The 24,137-nt window shown below is 42.1% G+C and overlaps 1 protein-coding gene across 1 annotated transcript; it reads right to left on the bottom strand.

The window, feature by feature from the left end:
• Positions 1 to 94: 94 nt before the first annotated feature.
• Positions 95 to 23,706, bottom strand: prickle1a (prickle homolog 1a). The gene is made up of 8 exons (XM_026365252.1): positions 23,432 to 23,706; positions 6,306 to 6,509; positions 4,379 to 4,492; positions 3,422 to 3,559; positions 2,963 to 3,166; positions 2,563 to 2,749; positions 1,595 to 2,464; positions 95 to 1,470 (listed from the first exon to the last, which is right to left on the bottom strand). The coding sequence occupies exons 2-8, from the start codon at positions 6,492 to 6,494 to the stop codon at positions 626 to 628; spliced, it is 2,547 nt and encodes an 848-aa protein (XP_026221037.1). The 5' UTR covers positions 6,495 to 6,509; positions 23,432 to 23,706; the 3' UTR covers positions 95 to 625.
• Positions 23,707 to 24,137: the final 431 nt, after the last annotated feature.

Genomic DNA, 24,137 nt, shown 5'->3' on the forward strand with positions numbered 1-24,137 from the left:
TATTTTTATTAGATTTGTCATCTATTTTAGCCTTATATTCCAGTTTGTACATTTATACAGATTACAATGTTTTGCTTACAGTATAGTGACCCATAAATACACCACTTAGCCAGGCATTTTAATACACATTGTGCTTCTTTTATCAATGCACAAGCCTGAAAGAAAACACATTTTTAGAGCCTGGGTCACAGTCAGTTTGTCAACAAATTTCACCCCTCATGGAGAAATAACTTTGTACCAACTGCCAAAAGTTAAATGTTAATGCTATTTTGGGACCAAGTATGTCATCAACTCAAGGGTATAAAAATAGCCATTTTGTTTTTTTAATTCTACAATATATACATTAATATCTGCAATGTTAAATAAGAACAGTTTAGATGGTGTTTTATAAATATTCATTACTCAGATACTTTCTTCCCTTACATGGCAGTTTGCAATGCAACCGAAGCATACACCTTTAAACAATCAGAATAAGGACTTGTGTCTTACACAAGTACCTTTGTGTAAATAGAGTGCTGTGAAGCATTTAATAGCAAGCAGCTGTTGTTGTATTTTAAACGGTGGACAAGAGGCAGAAGTCAGTGACGTATTAACCAAAGCTGAGCGATAAGAGAGTCACAAAAGTCTATGAAATTATACAGTTTTTCCCCTTGTGCCCTTTCTTCTTTTTGGTCTTAGTCCGTTGGCCGTAAGGAGAAGATGACATGCCTGCCACAGGGCTGGGCAAGTCATTAGTGTAATAGTGTCTATGGGTCCTTGGCTGAGGAATGGGCTGTCCCAGGAAAAACCCCTCCTCCTCAGAATCAGAAGAGGAAGAAGAGCACGTGGAGCACCAGTCATCATCTTCATCTCCATACATCCCCAAAAACCTCTCCACAGCTGGACCCTGTAGCCCATAGTCTGAAATAGCTGCAGGACTGTGTTGACCACGAAAGGCTTGGTGCCCCTTGGGGCCAAGGGCATTCCCTCTCTTGGCCCTCTCCTTTGGTAGAAGGTTAAGAGCATTGTCAGAGCGAGAAATACGACTGCGACGCCTCCTGTGATGCTGATGGCGGTGACCAGAGTTTAGTTCCTGACCCTTCTCCTCGAAGTGGTACACTCTCCGGCGGGTCCGTTCACTCATAGGGGGCTGGCGCATTGGTAGGTTGCCATAGTGGCCGTTGTCCACCACATCATCAGAGAATTTGACTTGCTGAGGCCTAGACTGTGAACGTGTTCTCCTTAAAGCAGGGACATGAGGTTTGGGTCTGTCCTCTGGCAGAGCCACCTGTACCTCTTCTGGAACATGCACTACCTCTTCCTCCTGCTCAGATACAAGGCTCTTCAGAGAATTTGCACTTCTGTGTAGCAGAGAGGAATTGAGGGTTCCCATATTACTGGTTTTCTCACAGTCTTCTGTCTCTAGTTCATTGAAGCCTTGTAGGGTATATATCAAAGTTCTATCTTTACTATCTCCATCTACTGAGGCACCTGCAAGTGAGAGAAAAAAATTAGATATCTGCACACAGACCTAAGATTTGAGCTCAAGATAGTTATAGACCAACCCCTGCCAGCTCATTAGGATTTTTAAGATCTGATGTATGATGCTACTCACCAGTAATATTTGATAGAGCCAAAGAGTCCATGGAGTCTCGGACGCTCTGTTCTGTTTTCTTGAGCTCGTCTGTGATACACTCCAAAGAGTCATTATACCATTGTGGCTCCTCTCCCTGGAAGCCTCCACCAGCCCCATGATCCAGCTCTAACTCCTGGATCTTTCTACTGCTTGCTGGTCCTGGGTGGCTACCATAGGCAGAGTCCCCTAGTCCATCCTGTGACTGTGTCCAGTACATGTCAGCCTGGTATTTTTTGCTGACAAGACTTCCTCTTCCTCCCGCACTACCACTACCAGCTTTAGACGACTCCTGCTTCAACTTGGCATCCTTTTCAGCGATCCAGAAATCTGTTGGTCTGGAGTCACTGGCTTGCTGGAAGACACCATGTTCCCCAAACTTTAATAGGAGCTGAGTCATATAGTCTTCATGCTCAGCCCACTCCTCCTCCTGGTCCTCAGGTGCCTCGGTCTCCTCACCACGTCCTCTCCAAAAGTGTTCATCAGATAAGTTTGTGTGGGCCATCTTGTCGGTCAGAGTGTCATCGGTGCTTCCACTGAAACCAGGAAACTTATAATTCACAGAGGGTGAAAAGAGGAGTGACTGTCTGCATTGGTCAGCTGAGCGGCTGCTCTTGCCCATACGCACACTGCGGCGGGATTCCCGCGAGCGTGCTGATTGGAAGGCAGAGTCCGAGGAATCGGAGGCATGTACATCTTCTCCAAGACTGCAGGCCTTGGAACAGTAGATACGACCATGGTGTGGCAGGAAGGGGCAGCCAAGTAGAGAGCTTTTACACTGGGCACAGCTGAAGCAGCTCTCAGTGGCATGCCAGTGGAGCCCATCATAGGTCATCTGAGCATGATCAACACCTAGGAAAGGGGGAATGTTGAAATGGTTAGCAATACTACTCCAACGGCTAAAGAAAATCTCCACGTTTTATTTTTACTCTTGAAAGTTATGATCTCACCAATGTGTTCTCCACAGGCTTCACAGTACTCTGCGTAGAGAGACTCAAAGCAGCCACAACAATATGGTCTGCCATCCTTCATGATATAACGCTGGCCCCCCAGAACCGTCTCACATTCGAAACAGGCGAAGTGCTTCATGTGCCAGTGGCGCCCCTCTGCCTCGGTGCATTCATCAGCAAAGATAATCTAAAGACAAAAATGTGCATTGGGTGAGATAAAAAAAAATCCTGACTGTCAACAGTCTAGATATACTGCATATGTTGATTTTTTTTCAGAGGTGAAATAAAATAAATGTTATTGCTATCCTGGAGGAATCTTGACAGGCCATAAACCACAGACTCAGGATGTTTTCTTCTACTACATTGTTTTCTCAGTAGAGTTTCAGATTTGTGTTACTACCTCATCGCAGGCTGAGCATCGTGGTTTCAGTAGTTCAGCGTGGTGCCTTCCACAGTGAATCTTTCCATCATGATAGAAGTAGATCAGATCCACCAAGAGTTCGCTACATGTGGAGCAGGCAAAGCACGCGGGGTGCCAGCAAAGCCTGGGGCCTGCCCTCGAAGTGAACACTGCCATTTCTCCACCGTTGATGTTTTCACCACACTGCAGTAAGGAGACATGGTCACATAGTTTATTGTAACAGCCTGAAATTGCCTGAATTTAGCTGTAGTTCTAATAGGTTCTGTGGTATGATTATGGGAATCCAGCACAGGTAAGTCCAATTGTTCTCAAACGTGTTTAAGTGAAACACTGTACAGAGCCACCCAGACCAATCGTTAGAATTTTTTTTTACACAGAACAGCTTTATTCCAATTCGAATTACAGCTGTAAGTGATAAATGCCAGATATTAAACTTACATTGACGCAAACACTGTTCAGAATATTGCGGGGCAGCAGTTTTATTAAGCCCCTCCCCAGTGCTTCCTTCTTCCTCTGGACACTGAACATATGCAGCTCCTTCTTCTCCTCCTCACTGAGTGACTGGCAATAACGCACCTGGTGAGAAAGGCAGTAAATTTGAATCAGTTTTACATCAAGAAATAAACAAAACATGCAAATGAGATTTTTACTCATGAGTTTTACTCAAGCAGTTTAAGTGACCTATTCATATTATACTCTTTAAAAGATCCAATTGCAAAACTGATGGTCACTAATGAAGGTTATAAACTAAAGTAAGTATGGGAGAGGGCAGAGCGCATACCACAGCATGTTGAACAAAGGCAAATCTTGACCCCAGCTTGCCCTTCTTACACCCCCTATATATCTCCACCCATAGTCCCCGAATGAGAACCTCATTTTTACAACAGGCCTTTCTGATGTTTTCCAAAGCCTTAACAAGAGGGAAAGCAGACGTTTACACAAACAAGGCCTGTGTTTAGAGTGAAATCAAGAGGATGGGCAACAAAGGATGAGAGACAGCCAAGTCGAACTGTGGTGCCACTGCGGTGGTGGCATCACATAAAGCCTCTTTCAACTAGTGTCCCCCTCTCCCACTGAGCAGTCCTTGTAAAAACCACTGCTGCGACAGGAATCCTGCTGGTGGGGGCTCCCGGTAAACATCATAAAATCATCAAGTCAAAAGTCACATTGTGCCCACACTACATGTCTACAAGACTAAACAGAAATCCCCCATTGTGAAGTCAACGTGAATGCCAAGGGCTCACATGGCATGGAATTGGTATGGCAGCAACAGATATAGCTACTCAGATAAAATAAAGAGTAAAGCTTTGCTGCAGTGGCGTAAATCAAACATCCTTTGCTGGGATGAATTTTATGATATTTGCATTTACGCACATATATATGAAATATACTCACCTCATTATCATGTGGTGGCAGTTGGAAGAGGAGCTGCTTGATTCTGAACTTCTCTCCCGGACTGTTGACATAGGGGATCTTTTGCTCGGGCAGGCAGGAGAAATATAACTGGACCTGTGAATATCGTGTCACAGAGTGAGGAGATCTGGCATACTGTCAAGGAAGATTATGAAGCAAGAGGACTAGAAACCTAATCTTTATGCTTCACCTAGTATTGATGAAAGACACTGAAAAAGATTTTAAAAATCAAAATTTATCATGATGAAAATATGCACAAGTATTCAAAGTTGAAGTGAAAAGTTCAGTCTCCACACAAGACAAATGAAACCTTTTCCAAATTATATATTTTCAAGAATATGTGGTGATCAATCTGAAGATGTAGCTTTTTCATCCATTCAATCACAGCAATATATTTTTGTTATGAGCTTGGATAAAACAGCCCATATTTATGAAATCCTTTTCCAAGAAACCAGACAACCAACACATTAATTCGTGATGAGACACATTCTGGGACAGCTCTGTGTAAGTGTATGGAAGACTGACTTTGTGGAATTAAAGTTTTTGCTTAATGTCCAAATTAGCTTCATTTTAAAAGGACAACTCATGGCAGTAATACTCTTTGATGGCAGCACTGGAGAAATCATTTTCTTCATAAATCTGTACTAAACCAGTCAAAACAGGTCAACAGGTCAAATCAATTTAAAGGTTGTATTTTTTCAGTCATATGCTTTTCTCTATAGGGAAAGAACAAAGCAGCCTGTTGCGGCAGCATTTTGACCCCTGGGGCTGACCACTGAAAACTAAACTTTATGAGTAAGGGGGCTATTACAGCCAGCTAGATAAAGAGGTGGGATGTGCCTATGCTGTGTTTTTTGAGGGGGCTTCCTGCAGCTTTGGCCGTCTAGAGTGTGGGGGGATCAGCAATTTACCCTGACAATCAACCCAATGTTTGCCACCCACCATAAATTATGCACGTTTTCATCCTGCTATTACCCCTCATCCAGCTCCTTAGGGTCAGCTATCACCCTGTCCCTATGTGTTTCTCCACTGTAATGATGACCCATAATACATGACCAATTCAGCCCAATAGCTGCAGTAAAGGCATTACAGTTGCAGCTCCCAAACAAAAGACCCTGCATGTTAGGGATTTAAAGTTCACTGTTTCTGTGAACCCATATATCCTAGCCCCTCATTCCCCTCATTGCTTCCATGTGTATTGTTTAACAAGGGAAGTGGGATGAGAGGAGGAGAGAAGCACAGCAAGAAACGAGAGATATGAGGAGAGAATAGGAGAAATCCAGCCGATTTGGGAAAGTGCCACATCACATTGGTTGCCCTGTAGATACAACTAACAGCTCTGCCTGTGTTAGTGGAGAAGGCTTGTTAAAAGACGGCCCCTTGATTCCTGATCCTGCCAGCTGCAGAATGCTCAGCCCACCAAGTTCTTCTGGCAGATCTCTGATAATCACAAGCAGACTTTGCTATACCGCAGATTGTAAATAAAAGTACACACATCCTGCCTGTAAGTGGCTGCCTGGTAGAGCCTGATAAGTCTTCCTTGAACAATTGGACCACGCAAAAGTTCTATGAAATACAGTATTTTGTCTGTCGCACAGGTTCCATTATCCCCTGTAGTTGGTATGTTACTCAGTAATGTGCTGAATAGCTTTTATCTGGGCCAAGCAAATGGGCTAGAAGGGAGTTAGAATCAGGTCAGAGCTGTTTTTAACCTCTATAAAGAGGATACACTACTATTCAGGTTGGTGACTTGGGGGTACGCATGATTTGTGAACTAATGAAATAGATACCTCAATAAAGAGTTCCAGTTTACATTTTGAGTTCCAGTGTCCAGATTTTAAACACGTTCAGTAATTTAATGAACCGCAGCATAAAATACAAATCAGTTTTTAAGTAATATTTTGCTCACCTGTTCAGGCCTAAGGCCAGGTGGTACCCAGGCATACTCCTCCAGCGCACAGCCTGAGTCATCATCGGAGGTAGAGCTGCGCTGGAAGCCAGAGGTCAGCTTACTGACTTTCTGTTCCATGATCAAGTCTCGGTGGCGTGCTCCAGTCTGGATGCCAGCCGCCGACACTGTTGCACTTGCCAGGCTCATCAGACTCTCTTTTTACTAGAAAGAGTTAAGAAAAAATGGAAGCATTAGGGAAAGGGAAAGGAATTGGGATCAGGATAGGGAAAGGAGGAAGTATGGGAGTAGACAAAAAAAAATGTTGGTTAAAAAACATTACGTTTACAATTATTACATTAACCAATCCCCACATAACGTTATTCTCACTCAATCTAATCCAGTTCTCTCATGTCAGCATCACTCCACTAAATGTTAACCACCAGCTGAATCACACCATCAGTGCCTCTTTCATGAGGCACAAAGTCTCCCTCAAACCCCATTATGGTATTTGCGAAAGCTTTACTTCTGGTCATGAGTCTACTTCATAAAGACACTCATAAAGGAAACTATACCCTTTCACTGCTGTTGTGGTGACATTAAAACGTGCCCTCCACATGTGGCTTTTGGAAATAAAGAGATCATTAGGAAATTCCCAAAGCTTCAAGAGGTGACGTCGAATCTCATTACAGTGACACTAACAAGCAGTTAGTGATTCATAAATACACACAGTGAAATGAGTGGCTCATGTTCGTATGCTTGGTCTTGGACAGTGTAGCACAGACGTTGCATTACTTTCCCATACTGTAATTTAACACAAAAGTGAGAACACCAGAGACCAACTGTGAGGGTTTCACCTTATCTGCAGAGGTTAAGTCCGAATGAGTCATCATTTTAGCCTGCTGAGTTGCTGCCTCATACTCTGTCCCAGGAAGGGACCACCACATGGGATCTGATACTAGTTTGATCAGTTGAGCCTGAGGTCTGTATAAACACAGGCCTTGGTCCCAAGACAGGGCCACCATATGGGGAATGTCCACAAGCCTGGTCTTTCCATTCATCTCCCTTTTTCCTTGGACTGTTTGTTTTCCAACCTGCTGCAGTGAGTGTCTGATCAGTCTTTGATCTTTCAGATGGAGAGAGCAATGCCAGACAGGTGAAGTCGGATAAGGAGGGATGGATAAGGAGAGACATGGACGGATGGGGTCGACTGGTACTCGGTTGGACACTGACAAAGCAACAGAAGGCAAAAAATAGAGCAATGGGATCAAAGACTGGCGCAGTGTTGACCTACAGTATGTGTGTGGTGACCATAGCCTAATGCATTTTTTAGAGTTCTTTCTATGTGTTTGCAGATATGAACGAACTGCTTGCCTTGTTCCTCACTTGTAGGTTACTTTGGATAAAAGCGTCTGCCAAATGACTAAATGTAAATGTAAATGTAAACTGCATTGCTAACAAATATCAATACAATATAAAGTAATGCTTACCTGCAAAAAATACAAAAAGTAAAAGTAATGTTTAGATTTAATCTATGACAACATAGTTTAATGCACAAGAATAGAAGAATGACCAGAATACAAAGTCAGAATACAAATGACAAACAATGCTGTTCTTTGAAGAAGTGCTGGCTCAGCTAAACTCTCTGCATGACAAATGCATTTGTGAAGAAAATCAACTCAACATTTTTGTAGTTTAGGCTAAATGGTTATAAATAATATTAAATCACCAATCAAATCAGTCTAAACTTTTATAACTTTATTTCCTGAGTTGCTGTAAGCAGAACCAAGCAGACATTGAGATGATGAATGTGTGTCCAGTTGTGGTCATTTCTCACAGACCAAGGGCTCTAGCTGAGATCAAATGGGAGCCCAGCCAGTTCAACAGCCTGGCCCTTAAACTACCTCCCCCTTAGCCTGCACCCCCTATGGCTGGCAAGGGCAGCGAGGGCTGCGGATAAACAGCTGAGAAAACCAGACACACTTGAATGCAGCCTTTGAACACAGGAATGACAGCAAAGGGGCCTGAATATCTATGTTCTCTCCTAGAGTGAAATATGTGCCTGGCTGCTGCTTGTAGTGTGCAGCTCTTGTACATGCACTAAGAGAATGCAGTTTATGTTGAAACCAACATGGACGAAGGAGTGCAAACACATAGACAGGCGGCTGCAGGCTATAATAATCCACACACAGACACTGTAAACATCTTGTCAAACTAGCTGCATGCTCATGTACTGTATGCTGCTTCTCATTTAGTGACAACTCCTTCTGAGATAGCAGCAAGCCAGACACTTAAATGGCTGATTAAGTGGCCCCCAAACTACTTGCTAGGCCAGGCGACTACTGGCTATTAATATCAACTCATCTTTCCCAAGGACATGACCTCGCCACTGCAAACAAAATGCATGCCCTTCTCTAGCCAGACCAATTAAAGACAATCAGCATTAAGAATGATTGATAGTAGTGGACGTGGGTTCACTGACTTTTTGGGGGAGATTTGGTGACTGTATTGTACTACAAAGTGTCAAGTCAGGCAGATTGGTTAATGACATGTCCCACTGAAGTGCCTCTAATGTCCCAAACAATGGTGCCTTTGTGAAACAATCCACTGAAGACTTGTTCCATCAAGAGGTTGTTTATCTCCTCCTAACTCTTTTTTTCCTTCTGAAGATGTGGCGTGTTATCTCCATATATATATATATATATATGGCAGCTAAAGCCCTTAAACCAAGATAACCTGTCTTCAGATGAGAGAGCAGAGCAAGATACAAGACACTCTCTTGTTCTAGTCACATCTATTGAATTGCAAATGAGACCGAAATAACCTGCAAAAATGTGGCCTTGTTTGAGAGTAGCTTGGGTTTCACGGGGGAGATATCTAACTATAGGCAGGTTTAGTCAGAAGCCAAGAGACTCCGTCTTTACATCCTCAAATTTTATCATGCACACGCTCACTCATGCGTTACATTTGTTAGAAAGATGTTTGCTTTCACGTGTTGGCCAAGTTTTTAAAAGGATCTCTGACACAGCCAAACCTGACTCACAGGAATGTCAGGCTTGATCTTTAGCCAGGCCAGCTAAGATGAATACAGGATGTATACGCCTCAGTGTTAGGCAAAACTCCTTTCTTATACAACCACATCTGCCTGCATGCTAATTTTTCCCTTAGAAGTCATGCAGTTAATTTCCTCTGCGTTTGCCCAGAACGTTTCCTTAACCTTTTTGAATGACAGAAGCAGTGAGCCAACTAACTTGAGCATACTTATACTGACTTGCCAACGCAGTGACTCACTCACTTATACCGTCTTTTAGTTTTTCTCCTAACAAGGGATCTATGGTTTGTAGGATTAGTTTTTAGCACCCCCCCTAACTGTTGCACTCCCTCTGCCCTGCCCTCCTCCCACACTTGCCAGACCCCTGCAGTCCCGAATGTTTAACAGCCACTCACTCTTTTGTAAAGGTGCTTGTTAACATGGCTTTAGGAGCTCCAGGCCTGCATATCTGACTGATCTGCCCACACAGGGCCAGAGGGTGGCGGTGGGGGGATGCTATCAGACCAAAGATAAAATAGGGTGACTGCCATGTATAAAAATGTTAATGTGTCTTGTTTCACAAAAGGGAGGAAATTTAAGTCAAGGCAGGTGAAAGAGGGAAACTGAAACACATCATTGCTTTGAAAGGTTTTCAGTGGGTGAAGATTTAGAAACTTCCCACTTGTTATTTTGAATGAATAAAGTGGTTTGTGTTGTTGAAAAAAGTGCACAATGATACTAATAGTGGTGTTACATAAAAAGCAAGGTGAGAGTGGGTGGGTGCAAACTTGATTAAGGACAAAATAACTACTGATCCACATTTAGAGGCTCAACCTCACATATTAACTACAGTATAATATTATTTATCACTTTGTAGAATATATACGTCTCACAGGCCCTCGTGCTATGACAAGCAGTGACATTTTTAAGAGTATTCAGCAACATTTCAACCAAGTCCCAAAAATACAGACACTGGAGCCATGGATTAACAACCCTTGAGAGAGTGCACAGGAAAAATAAGCAGTTTCTGGTCTGAATTACTGTCTATATTCCTCTAGGAAGTCGATGATGGACATGCACCCAACTCAACACAGTGCTCTCTGTCAAATTGAACTGGCCCTACATGTTTAACTTGGCTCCTGTGAGCTCAGAGATGCAGGATAGGCTTTAGTTCAAGAGAAAACAGATTCTGTTCAGATTCCCTGCTTACTTGGGATTGAATTTAGGCCATTGGTTTTTATGACATGTAAGATAGATCAGAACTGCAGAAAACTACAGCGTATTATTGATCTCTAAGTGCAAGCATCTACTTTGACAGCCAACTATTGGCACATATAATGTTGGATCCCTTGTGAAAGAAAACTAGCATGATCAAACTGCAGGCAAGATAAGATGTATGATCCAACACCTTCACATTTATACACAAAATCATTCACAGTTTAAAATAAAATCTGTAATTAAATGATCCAATAAACCAAATCAACATCATAAAACCAAGAAACGAGAGTGAGGAAATTCAATCATGGTTCCATCTCATTCTGCACAAGATTTGAATCCAGTCAATTTGGAAATATCATGGTGACATGATGCTAGAAAATCTGACAAGAGGACCAGAGAGAAGCTTGAATTATGCAGTGCTGAGGTGTTACACGGCTGGAATATGGTCAACTTATCGAGGCCTCCTTCCACGGCTGGGGCAGTGTTTTCTAAGACCAAATGGATGGGAGTGACATCCCCACAGAGCTCTACACTAAGAAGACCACCTGCATGTGCTGGCCAGACTGAAAGAAGGCTTAACACACACATGTTGCTGTCACATAGCAGACATCAAACACATCTACATCCCAGTGGATTCAGGTTGGCAGTGTAGGAGACCTAAAAGCCACTGTTTGAGCACTGAAAGCCTTTACACCCCCCTAGATGGAAAAAAGTACTTATTTAGGCAGACTGTAACTTCAGCAGAGACTCCACAGAGCTTCATTTAAAACTATGTATGTTCTGCATGTCTAGTAAAACATGCAATACTGAGATAAAAAAAATAACATCTTAGTACCCCAAATCACATCAGAGACTTGTTCTACCTAGTGCCAAAAGATGTTGAGGTATGATGCAACATCTGCACATAAAACACTTATTTAACATTATTTTGAAAAACCCGATTACTTCCATAATTGCTAACTTCAGTTATTTCCCTGCCTGTCTTACCTCAGTGTAGGCCAACTCTCCCAAGATGAGCACGGAAAAGGATCTTATCACCACTATATCCAGTCCTTGATTCTTCACCAGCCTCTGGGCTCCATATCTATGCAGGATCCTCAGAGCTCTATATCCAGCACAGAAGGAGTCAGCCTTCTCTACCAGATCTGTCAGCACAGTAACAGTCCATATCAAAGCTGAGACTGTAAAACTGTGTGCCTGACTGTGTGGGAGAGAGTGTTTGAGAGGGGTGTGTGCGTGTTCATGTAGATAGAGGAGCTCAACCAGATGGTCATCCCACCCTTGTCTCTCTCACCCACTCCTCCTCCTCCTCCTTCCCCCAACCCAACCCTCTTAACCTCAGCCCAGCCCCTTAACCCCACAGCACCCAGTCATGGTAGGGTATGGAAAAGTGAGGCGTCTTTCCTCTGCTGACCCTCCCCTTGTACTTCAAACATATGTTTCTCAATGAGAACCACCAGAAGAACTTCAGCAGGAACTACACTTTCAAGCATATGAGTGATGGCAGAGCTGGTTTCACCACACTGACCGCCTCATATCCACAACAACTATCACATGAAGTCCTTCTTTCTCCTTCCCTATCAACAGTTCAAAATGTGGCGAAGGTGGTGAACATTACAGTCAGGCTTTGGTTTATCTGGTGGTTTGTTTCTTTTTTATTGGGCGCTAAAATGCCACTAAGTTAAAGAGAACTGTTTGCTAACTAGAACTTATGATTAAAGAGTGATTGGTGGCTTGAGTGAACAAAGGATGCTTTATTTATCCCACTTTCTGAAAAACTGCTTCCCATCCTACGCCATCCTGGCTTAGCTTCACATAACCCTTCCCACTGACTGAACATGATGTCAGCAAGTCTAAACCAGACTAGCTGTCAGGCTTCTAACATATGAATCACAATGGCAAAGCAGTAACTTTCACCACAAATCTGTTATTATCAGCTTAACATTGACTGAGTGAGGGTTAAAAATGTCCAACACTGTACAGGTCAACTTGTTAAATCATGCAAAACATGAAGGTGTGACTTTATTATGGGAATCTGTCCAGTCATAAATCCTTTTTAAAGCAAAATTACACTGATTCTAGATCATGCATTGGACATTTTATACAGCATCACACAGTTCTTTCATCATATCTCCACCAAAATACCAATAATGACAATATTTAACACCATTGAAACAAACTTAACAAATCATCCACACTACATTCTGGACAGACAGGAACTTAAATCATAGACATTTTCTATTAAAACCTTTGCGCCCACTCAGTGAAACTCCTCATAGAGGACACAGTTGACCTCTGCCTCTCCTTCACCTCTGCAGGAATGTCAGAACAGGATTGTCTTCCTGTTGCTTCAGAAAACAAAAGTGACCATTTTAAGTCAAACCCTGCACAGTTGCATCTTTTGTGGTTGTTTGATTGTGGTGTCAAAATGTTACTTTCTCCCTAAAGGGCATGTTTTATATTTGTTTTCGTCAATACATAACTAACTATAAGTTAATTCTTTTCAGCATGAGTTTTGGTGTAGAAAGTTAACCTACTTTAAGACCGTAAAACATTTCACTGGCAAGCAAGGAATCTATAAAAACAGCTAGAATTGTTTTTACAAACATTTTAGCAGCTGTTTAATTCTGTGGAGATGATGTCAGGATGTAATTCTGTGAAGCTAAACACGTGTGACACATTTTTATTTAATGGGAGCTGAAATAATGGGGTTTGCAAAGATCAATTCTGTGATAAAACAGGGACAATTCTACCATCACATAATATTAAAAATTGTAGAAGTACTAAAGAATATATATTAACATGCTGCTCTGTTGATTTTTGTTTGTTTGAGACATTCAGTGCACTTTACATTTAACTGAGATATATGAAACTTGAGAACATCAAGCAAATGTGTTAAATTAAAACATCAGCCAAAAGAAGGGGGGGTCTAGACTCTCATTTTCAGCTCACCTGTACATGATTGACAGCATCTGCCAAACGAACACTTGTTCCATCCTCTGCTCACACGTCCTCATGCTCACACCATTCCAGTAAGTGCTAAAATATCACTGTGTGGGTGGTGGAGAGTGACTCATTTGACTGTAATTACATTACAAAATGCAGCAAAGATCTGTAAATGTTCCTTTCAGTGAAAAGAAAGTAAAGTTTCATTCAAAACATATCTATATTAGGGAATACCTTAAAGAAATTCTCCTTTCTCCTTCCCTATCAACAGCTGCCTGGTGCATGAACTGAAGGTGAGCGTGGGTGTGTGGACAAAGCCATTGTTGCAGCCAAGGCCAGAGAGGAGAGGTACCCCTTCATAGCCACCCTTTGTGCTCTTCTAAAGGACTCAGCACCTGTGGTCCATTAGCAAGTCTTAGAGGGGAGGGACAACACAGCATCCTGCCTTTGGGAGAGATACTCATGAAATGCAAAGCTATGATGGCAAACGAATCTGGACAAAAGTTGCAGAGAATGTTCTGCAAGACCAACATTCATAAACAGCCTCAAAAGGTAGAAAGAGTGACATTTATCCAGGATTTTGACAGATTTGAGGCTTAAATGATGCAATATTCTCCATAAAAAACGTTCCCCTTTTCTAACGAACTGTTGAAGAACAGGTTCAAAAGTTCAAAGAAGCAGACGTCACTTAAGTTCAAATAGAAGGACTTCTTACACTGAAATTACAAAAGGGAATCAAAGGCATTTGACAGTGAACTAATGTGTGGAGACTACAGGCATCTGTGGATTATCTTAGTCTGTCAAATGGTAAGCCTTTATCAGATTAACAACATCCCGAAAATCACAGTGTTTATATGAGTTTACAGTTATAAGTAGCTGGTTGCACAGTTCAAGGTTCACCTCAGATAGCTGAATAATATAAAGCTGGACAAGTCATGTACCCCTGACCTTTGACCTAAGAGAGCACCAGTGGACCCATAAATCTATGGCCCCGGGGCTTTACGGCCAATTCCCCTGTCATAGCTCCAACGACCTGAACAGCACCTCACACCTGGTCTGCACCCTCTCGCCACTATAAAAAAACAAAAACACCCTGTGCTAGCGGCGAGGTAGTCCATGACCAGCATGTCCTGACAATGACAGGACAGGGATGATCATCATCAGAACCAACGCCCAACGATAAAACTGCATTCTTCTCTGGTCCAAACACGTCCTTGAAGAAAAGGGACCCATAAAACAAAGCGTCTAATCAAAGCTGAATGCTATTCTCCATGAGACTGTATGAAGACAGACACTTGCATTAGCAAAAGCCTGATGTAACACGTTTAAGTCAAATTTTGGTGCCGTCATAAAGTGAGGTCTTAAAGGGGCAAAGGGAAGGTCAGTCTCTAACTTGCTGTCATTGATGGCCATTGTTGAGAACACCTTATAAAAAGTAGGCATTCTCAAGGTTTAAATGACTTTCCAACGGGTATTAGCAGGACACAGGCCCAACAAAAGCCTCAGTTATAAAGGCCAATAAAAGCCTATCACTCTACTGTAACAACAATCCTTTTTACGCCTTGAAAGAAGGAGGAAAAGGTCAACTGGTGGAGCAGTCAGCGCATTGATATTGACTTAGCCAGATTGGTGCTGACAAACTCAGGTCAGACAGTGGGCTTGTTAGCCCTATAACCCTCACATAACCCCTTTTACTGTTTCACTCTGACACATTGGAGGCAGCTGAGGGCAAAGCTCAGATCTAAGCTTAGTTTCTGACATGAGACATTTGTAAAACTTAAAGAGAAATATCGACTCACTTGACACTTGACCTTACTAAACATCACGTGGTTGAGTAGGAAAAATCTAAATGAAAAACAGGAAAACTTAATGGAGGTACTGAGATATCGTCACGTGAACTTTTCAACTCTGACTCACGGTCTCATTTTCTGACTTAAAGAGCAACAACAACCAAAAAAGCGAACAAAAATTAAATCTTAATTATTAGATTACAGTTTGTAATGTTATGGTATAAAACAAACAGCAGCATAGTTGTTAAACAGATGATGTCAGTTTGAATGGGCCTGAATTCATGAAGGAAATACATGGACATCGTACTTATCTACCCATTTATGTCAACTTTATTTAATTTTCTGTCACGAATGATGTCATACAGCATGAACGTCCAGTTTTCATGGAGTACTACATGACATCTGAGCCAAACAAACACTGGTTGTTTCTTCACTTTATCATAAGTACGCTTCCGTCTAACTGCTTTTCCAAACATTGCGGAGATGTACAATCAAGACGGGTCGTATTTCACCCTCAATTTGACACCCTCTCACCTAGTTGTAAAAGCAGGACCTCATTGGGAACAATGGGAAGTGGAGCGACAGAGCTCCTGGGGCTGTTAAAGGGAGGAAGCCACCTTATTTGAGGACACTATAATTCAACAAAAGCCTGTGGCTGTCTACACACAGAGTGGGATGAGAATGAATGGGCTGTGCTTACATTACACACTTGCACTGACAAAAGCATTAGATCAGCAAAGGGCAAAACCCATCACGAGCAGTCTCCATGAACATAAAATGACAGAACAGCCCTATTAACACCTAAACCAGTAAGTTCAACCAACAGGTCTGTGTTTTCACCATCATTTTCAAAGTTTAACTATTTCACTACGGCCAAAAACTATTTTTTTCTTGTTTTCATTTCCATGCCATGTGAAAAGGTTTGATCACTACTATTAAAACATTTGTGGCCTTTCTTCTTCTTCCTTTTTAGCTTATGACCCTACATTTTTCCTTCAGTCTCACACACACACACCACTTCAACCTCACACATCTGGCCTTTTCACATCAACTTTCAAACATTACATCTTTCGTATGTCAAGAAAACCATTTCCTGTGTGTTTCCAGCCCCAGGCTCAAATGGACACATGAATAGTGAGACTGCCGTAACAAACCAGGCAACGGTCGGGTGTGAGTGCTACGAACAAGTCGTTGTAGAAGAAGAGGGTGCAGTTAAAAGAGAAGGAACTGTTGGCAATTCCCACACGTGGAAGCATTTTCCTGAGCCGCACGGCTTCAAAAGGCAAACTGTGGAATCCAACAATACTCTAAAAAGTTAAGAGCTGCGCAGTCAGGATCCCACTAATTATTAACATTCCTGGAGAAACACTCCGTTACAGTCTTTTTAGAGCGTTCTAATTAAACACATGCTCTAGTGCCACAGCACAGAAGGAACTCTGAAGGCTGAGAGTTGGGATGCTTCTTTCCAGCTCTGCTTAATTGGACACAATTTAAGTCATTAAGGTGGTAGTAAAAACAGCAGAAAGAGCAGAGGAGAGGCCCAGTGATCCTCCCTGTTAGACTCCCTGATGCTCTGATGTTATTGACCGTTTCACCTTCTCATGTGACTCACATTCAAAAATACAGAAAAAAAAAAAAATCCTAGACCTACATTCATTCAGAGATGTTCAGCTGGATGTTTACTGTAATCCAACCTGAGGAGAGAACTGACTAAACTGCAAATTGTCCAAGACATATATGCATTCCTGAAAAGTACAAAGAGATCATGTTTGGAGGTCTTACGTCTTGGGAGGCATTATCTGATTATCTATGCATCTGTTTACCACATTGAGTTGCCTTAGTTGTGGCTTCAACATATATATTTTGACAGTTATGATATACCATCTATAGATAAATTGCTGACATGCCTGCAAGTTGAATGATAACCTGAATACCAATTTCTGAAAACCATTTGGCTTCAGATGATTAAAACATTTAACATTAACCAGTGGCAACTCACCCAAAAAGATTATGAAAGTGTCTATAAACATTATCAGCAGTATCCAGAGCTTATTTGCTTTAAGTAAGAAAGCGGCTTGGAGCATTAAACTGCAAATCTTAACTCATTGTGCACTCATCCAACTTTCTAATAATCAGTGTAACTACAGATATTGTACAGATGATCTCATCCTAAAATTAAAATCTGTATACCTCACTGCACTGAAATGTTTTACTTAATCCTTTTATTTTTACTGTTGCACTAAAACTTGAGTTTATGTCCACTAAATGATTAGAGAAATGATTAAGTTAGAGTACAGTACTAAACTGTAATGTGAATTCTTTTCAAATTCAGCATGTGTTGCAGCACTTTTCTTGGTCTCTTCACATCACTGTTTATTTTGAGATACAGGTTGGAAAACAGGGGTAAGTGTAAAAGTGAAGTGAAATGTGTGCATGTTACGTGCAGTGTGTGTGTGTGTGTGTGTGTGTGTGTGTGTGTGTCTGGTCTAGTGAGATTCAATCAGAAGCCTTCAGGAGGCCTCAGTCAGTTCAGCAGATACACAGGCCAAACATGTGGTCATTAGTGTATGCATGTGTATGTTGGCACAACTCATGTGTGGAATGGAAAATAGACACAACTGTGTGCCTTATCACCCAAAGTACGGATACCAGTCCCCAAGGGCAGAGCTTATTCTTAGAAACTTCACATGTAATACGTCTTTTTCTGTCAGCATGTGTTATTTTTGGATCTGCTAATACTGAGGTCACTAATGACACCAAACTATGCTCTGCCAGCATAAAGGAACATGTGACACAGTGTGTTTCTAAAAATAATAATTATCAATCAAATCTAAGATCCATTTTCTTCAATTAAAAAAAATCGTTTTCAACAGCATTAAACATCGTCCCTGATCGGTGAAGTGTATAAGTTTGTCCACCAATACGACATGCACAGATGTGCACATCTGGAGAGCCACTGCTCTTATTTTCTTTAGGAGCCCAGCCCCTAACAGGAAGACAGTGTGAGCATAGCAAACAAAAGCCTGACTCTTTGAACTGGCCTCTCACTAGGAGCTGCCGTCAGGTTGTTGTGGCCAAACGAACTGTTTCTGTGTCAGCTCAGTGGACCCATTCTAGGCCTCAGGCTGCTGCTCTGCAAGACATGTCCTCAGTTGGCCTTTGTCAATATTGACCCATCTGAATCTTATCTCACAATGTCTACCTTTACTGTGATGTATGAGTCATTTCAGCAGATAATAATAGCTTTCCTCAATGTGAAGAGATCAATTATATTAGATTACAGTGCATCAAAAAATGCAAAACACAACTCCCACACCCGGAAACTTAATAACAACTGTCAAACTCCCAGTAAATTTTAAAGTTGAGTGGAGTGGAAGTGGGAGGACACCGTTCCCTCACTTTAATGCCACACAGCAATTTAAGACAAATGAAAATGAACAACAACAACAACAACAAAAGAAAATCTTCTGCATCCGATGTTTGATTAAATAATAATGAACACACAAACACAGTGCTAGTAAATGCCTGTAGTACATTTAATATGAGGAAATTGAGTACATTATTCACAGCCAGGAACACTGAGGTCAGATCATTCAACGATTCAGCCCCAAATAAAAAAAGAAGGTAAATAATAGTGTGTGGTTAAAGAAACAAGGTTAAAATAATTTCTGTCTCCAAACATGACCATCAAATCATCAACATAACGTGCACTCTCATAAGATGCAAGGCGCAGGTTGCGCTCTCAGACTATGCAAACCAATGCTCCTTGATAGGTCTTTCAAATAACATCCCTTGACCTCCCTTCAAAAAGTGCATCTTGTTGTTACACATTATGAAGTGGCATTAATTCATAACTGATGATGGACTTATTGTAACTACAGTAAATAGTAAATAAGGAGAACAACATGCACATCTGCAGCAAAACCAGCAAAAGGCTTCAGTCTAGGATTTTTAATGTGAGTGTAAAATATCCACTGCAGAGCGTACGTATCTGCTGGTGCACTATTCTTGGATGGAAAATCAAATTAAGCCGACCACTAAAAACAAAACAAAGAGATACAGCAGATGCAGTTTCTGTTGTCTTCTCCAAGTCATCCACGCGTTGATATATTGCTTTGTGTTCCTGTTAATCCTCTTATGATGAATTTTAGAAGATATTTTAAATCAGTTATAATTAAATTCAGTGCTGTGTGATTCGGGAATTGGGCCAAACACTTGGGTGAATAAATTTGTTTCCAGACCTGATTAAAGCCATTGTAAAAACATTTCAATGAGTAATGAGTAAATGTTCTGGGAAGAATATTCTGGTCAACATCCAGCAACTGCCCCCGCTGTCTGGAACTAGAACCTTTCTGAAAAATCTCAGGAAATACCTTCCCCTGCAGAGTCCATTTTTAAACCTTCTTGACCTTTTCCATGTCATCCACGTTCACTGACTCCGCCCCTATGACAACACCAACAGGGCAGGAGGAACAAGAGCCACAGGAAGGAGAGGAGGGGGGCGAGTGTGTTTTGCATATTTCCAGTTGGGGGTCCGGAAAGCTTTAACTGAATCCCCTGTTGTGTTCCGGGAAAATGAGCTGGGTTCTTTTTTTAATGACTATCTCAGGGTAATATGTTTTCTTTAGCTCCTAGCCATGTGATGCTGCGATTGCTTGGAGGGATCCCTGAAGATGTAGAGGACACAGGGGCAAACGCAGCCACCTAGATACAGTCATATCTGTGTCAGACTTTCCAAAGGTTCCATCACTTAGGTTGCTGACATTTGAGATCTTTACATCTGTTATTCCCTTTTATCAAAAACAGGCACGTTGATAACGACCTGCTTCATCGCACTGCACTGTGCTTATTATGCAGCATTCATTCAGAACCGAGCATCATGCCTATACACGGCTGTGATAATTAAACATGTGTGTCCAGTATGACTTTCATCATCGTGGTGGTCTGATGCTTCGTTCCACAATTATGCCGTGTTGTTACCAGAGATCTGCTGGGGCATTAAAATCTAGTATGTGAGCCAAACCCGTTTTCCTCTAACATCATCCTGCAGATCCTAATAAACAGAGTTGTGCCTGGAAGCGCTAAATCACTAACTACCTTTAATCACTTTGGAATAATGCTTAGCATGTGGATCCAATGTGCGCCACTGCTTCAGGCAGATCCCACTGACTCTCATACATGATGCTGTTTGAAAGTTTCAGGAGGGGGGAACTTTACCGCACGGCCAGCACAAAAGTTACAATCTCTCCCTCAGACAGCAGCATCTACAGTGGGTATGCCACTCTTTACAACCACAACAGTAACAGTTCCCAAAATTTGACCATCCAGGCCACCGTCCATTGAGCCAGGCCCAGTGACCACAGGCTCAGGGACCACCGACGTCTAAACAAGCCATATTTCACCAGCTTCCTGCCAACCTCCCACAAACAGTTTACAGTCTATGGGCTCTGCTCTCTGGAGTTTGTCTGTGGCAACCCGACGGCATGCCACATCTCTCCATCCAGGGCCATGAAAGACTGGCCTCCTGACAGCTCCTCACAACACACAGCCCTGTCCCGCTCTGCTTTTAGCCCTGCTGCGGTGAGCTGGACCACGTCTGGGGATAAAAGGCTGCCAGAGTGTTTGGCTTGCAGGCGATTTACACGGACGCAAGGGTGATTCATTCTAGCTTTGCACAAACAGGCCTCTGTGTACATTTCACTGGTACTGCGCTTTTAAATCAACAGTGGGAAACGTATACACTCGGGTACTGGGACTTACATTCTGCTCTTTCACACTCAGCTGGGTGTGTGCCACACACTCTCTGACACCTACAGACAAGTCATACACACACATAGGTGAACACTTTGTCTCTGTCCATCTCAAAGACACACACACACACACACACACACACACACACACACACACACACACACACACGACATGCCCACTGTTTATGTCTGAGACTGGTTTCATTTCTGCGATTTGTCTCCACCTCCACCAGTCTTGCTGGGACACTAAATGTGCTAATGTTGTAGTAAACCTCTTCAGTTAAAAGCTGCATTATGAGGGAGTCGTACAAAATGCAGATCATCCATCCTGAATCCTAAACTCCCTGGTTTCTAACAATGCTCTTGCTCTTGCTCTGGTACTAAAATAAACCATCAACATATTCCAGATATATTAAGCAGGCACGCAATCATCCAGTTGGCTGAGCAGGGTCATTGTTTCCATTCCTGTTTTTAAGAAAATGTGAAACGCAGCCAGCTATTTTACTTCCCTCTTAAAGTAAAAAAGTCTTTTGATTCTATTAATGGTACCTTTGATTTGCTGGAAATCAGATGTGAATCAGCAGTTTGGTATGTGAAGCTGTCCCCAAAAGCACCACTTCAAGTTATTTAGACTAAAAATAACTCTCACCTGGAAAAGATAATTGAAAATATGCCTCATCTAAATATTAAATACTGACAGTTAACTGTGTGTTGAATGGATATTATTCATTAGGCAACAGAACGTGCTGCATCTCGGTGTGCTGTGAAGCTGTGAGCTGTAAAGTCGTCAACCTCTCTTCTAGCCACTAGGTGACACCACCACCTTGGTTCTGGGCTCTCTCCTCCCTGTATATTAAAGCATTTCTTTCTTTACCCACTCTAGGACAGTGTCCAAGAGAAAAAACACTATCAGTAACAAAGATGTAAAGTGTGATGTTCACATAGATGTGAATAACTGTGTTTAAAAATAACTTGTACTAAAATTGCACCATTGCTAAATCCTGTACGTTGCACTACACTGAAATACCTAGCTGACATTGTGTAAACCCCACAGTTAATCTGTCCTTTTAAACATTTAAATTCATGTTCACTTGTATTAACCTAATACCTCAAAACACTTGCACAGCTGATCCACTCAATGTGTCCATATAAAGACTGTGGCATGCCCTGGGTCTTTTCTCTCACCTACCTGACAGGCTTCAAGTTGTACCATCCTGGTATCAGCAGTGCTCTGATTTTGTCAGCTGTGGCCATAGTGACAGATTTCAGACCAGCCTGACTCTGTGCTCAGTCTGAGCCAAGTGGGTCTGTCATTCTGTCGGTCCCCAAGAGGGTATGCTCAGGACTTAATGGCTTATGGTGATGTTTACTGAGCTCTATTGAGAGCAAAACATTGTTTTAGACAGCCTTGGTTAAATATAACACTAACTGCTCTCATGTGTCTTGTAGGTTTAGCACTTTCTATCACAGCTGAGAATGGAAATGTTTGGACCTTGAGGGTGTGTCATTGTTCTCCAAAGGAAGCACTTTATGGCATGTTTAGTTCTATGAGAGGTCCATAAGGAGTGATGAATTCACTCAAGCAGTTTGCACTGACTGCACAGTGAAAATGAATACCTTTATAAGCCACTGTGGATTGGATTCAGTTTTAAAACTACTTGATGAATTTACCTACAAATAATTTAGAATAAAGTAGCCAACACGGAAAAAACAGTCAAAGTTACAAGTTCATTAACAAATTAAAATAACATTTCATATGAAATGATTTTCCATCACTAACATACTCTGCTTCACATACTTTTCATCTTAGAGTAACTTGTCAAATTGTATGTGGACGGGGTGTGCGACCACATTCCCTCCCTCAACAGCACTTTTGACAGCTATGGAGCCCTGCAGTGGCGACCAGGAGCGCCGACCAGTTGTCACCAAAATGACAGGCGACAGCTGAGTCCATACATCTGGAGGCCCCCCGACACTCCACATGTCCACACGCCCCGCGTCTCTGACTGAAGTTTTTTGAGCGACGGAGAAATGGGGTTCATCTGGCTCCACACGCAGGGAAAGTGAAACGTGTCTGTTTGGAGATGCTGCTGCGTAAAAGCGCAAAGCGATACTGTTGGGTGAAGAAATTAGAGCCGATTTGATGACGCGTAGACGACCAGTTCGACTAATGGATGTGTTGTTTATCACTATGCTCAAGGTGCCGTTAGGCTTTTATAATTAAATTACAAAATTGAAGGTCAGACCTTTCGCATTTGTCTTTATCACAACATCAGTGGAGCAGATTTACTCTCAAAGCGTAAAACCTGAAAAAATGTTTTACCACAAAGAAAATCCAAACATTATTTAGATGCCCCTAGATGTCCAACGACAACTATTAGGAAGACACAAAAATAACTTGGGTCCACTCACCCCCGAAGTGTTCGGTCGCAGTGAAGCGGGTATCCAGAACCAATATTCCTGAAGAGTGAAAAGCGATTCACGCTGCGTCACATTGGCATGAGATGAAAAAGTCCAGAGAAGGTGAGACTCTGTGCTGCAAAGCTCAACCCAGAATTGTGCAAACCGATAAGCCTAAACCCGAGATATGGACTGCATTAAAGCTGAGGGAGAGCCTGGTCTCACTTCACCCACTGTCACCACATCTCAGTCATTTTAGCGGCGCACGGTGCGCTGTGGCGCTTCCCTCGGCGGTCACAGTGGAATGACATTAGCGCTGCTCCCTGCCTATTGGTTTAAACAAGAAGCCCCCACCAATCCTGCAGAGACGGACCACTCTGGAGCACTGTTGACAAATGCTCCTGTGAGTTTAACTCCTGCTGCTGGGGAGTTTAAGGAGAGGTGTTTGCTTAATTTAGGTGCTGGAAAACTACTTAATGCGTTAATCTTCCATTGTTGCCTTTACCTGGTTGCCTCTACATGAACTTTTGCCATGATCTAAGTCTATATATGAACCAGTAATAAATCTGAGAACTTTAAAGTCCAGTCACAAACGCGGATCAATTAACTAACAAAGACACCATGTACCAGGTGAAGAAATATGATCTTTTGTTTGAAAACCTATTAGCAAATCTTCACAATGTGCTTTATGTTCTCCCACACACACTGTAACTCTACT

The sequence above is a fragment of the Anabas testudineus genome, chromosome 6 (genome assembly GCF_900324465.2).
Source record: "Anabas testudineus chromosome 6, fAnaTes1.2, whole genome shotgun sequence".
Classification (NCBI taxonomy): domain Eukaryota; kingdom Metazoa; phylum Chordata; class Actinopteri; order Anabantiformes; family Anabantidae; genus Anabas; species Anabas testudineus.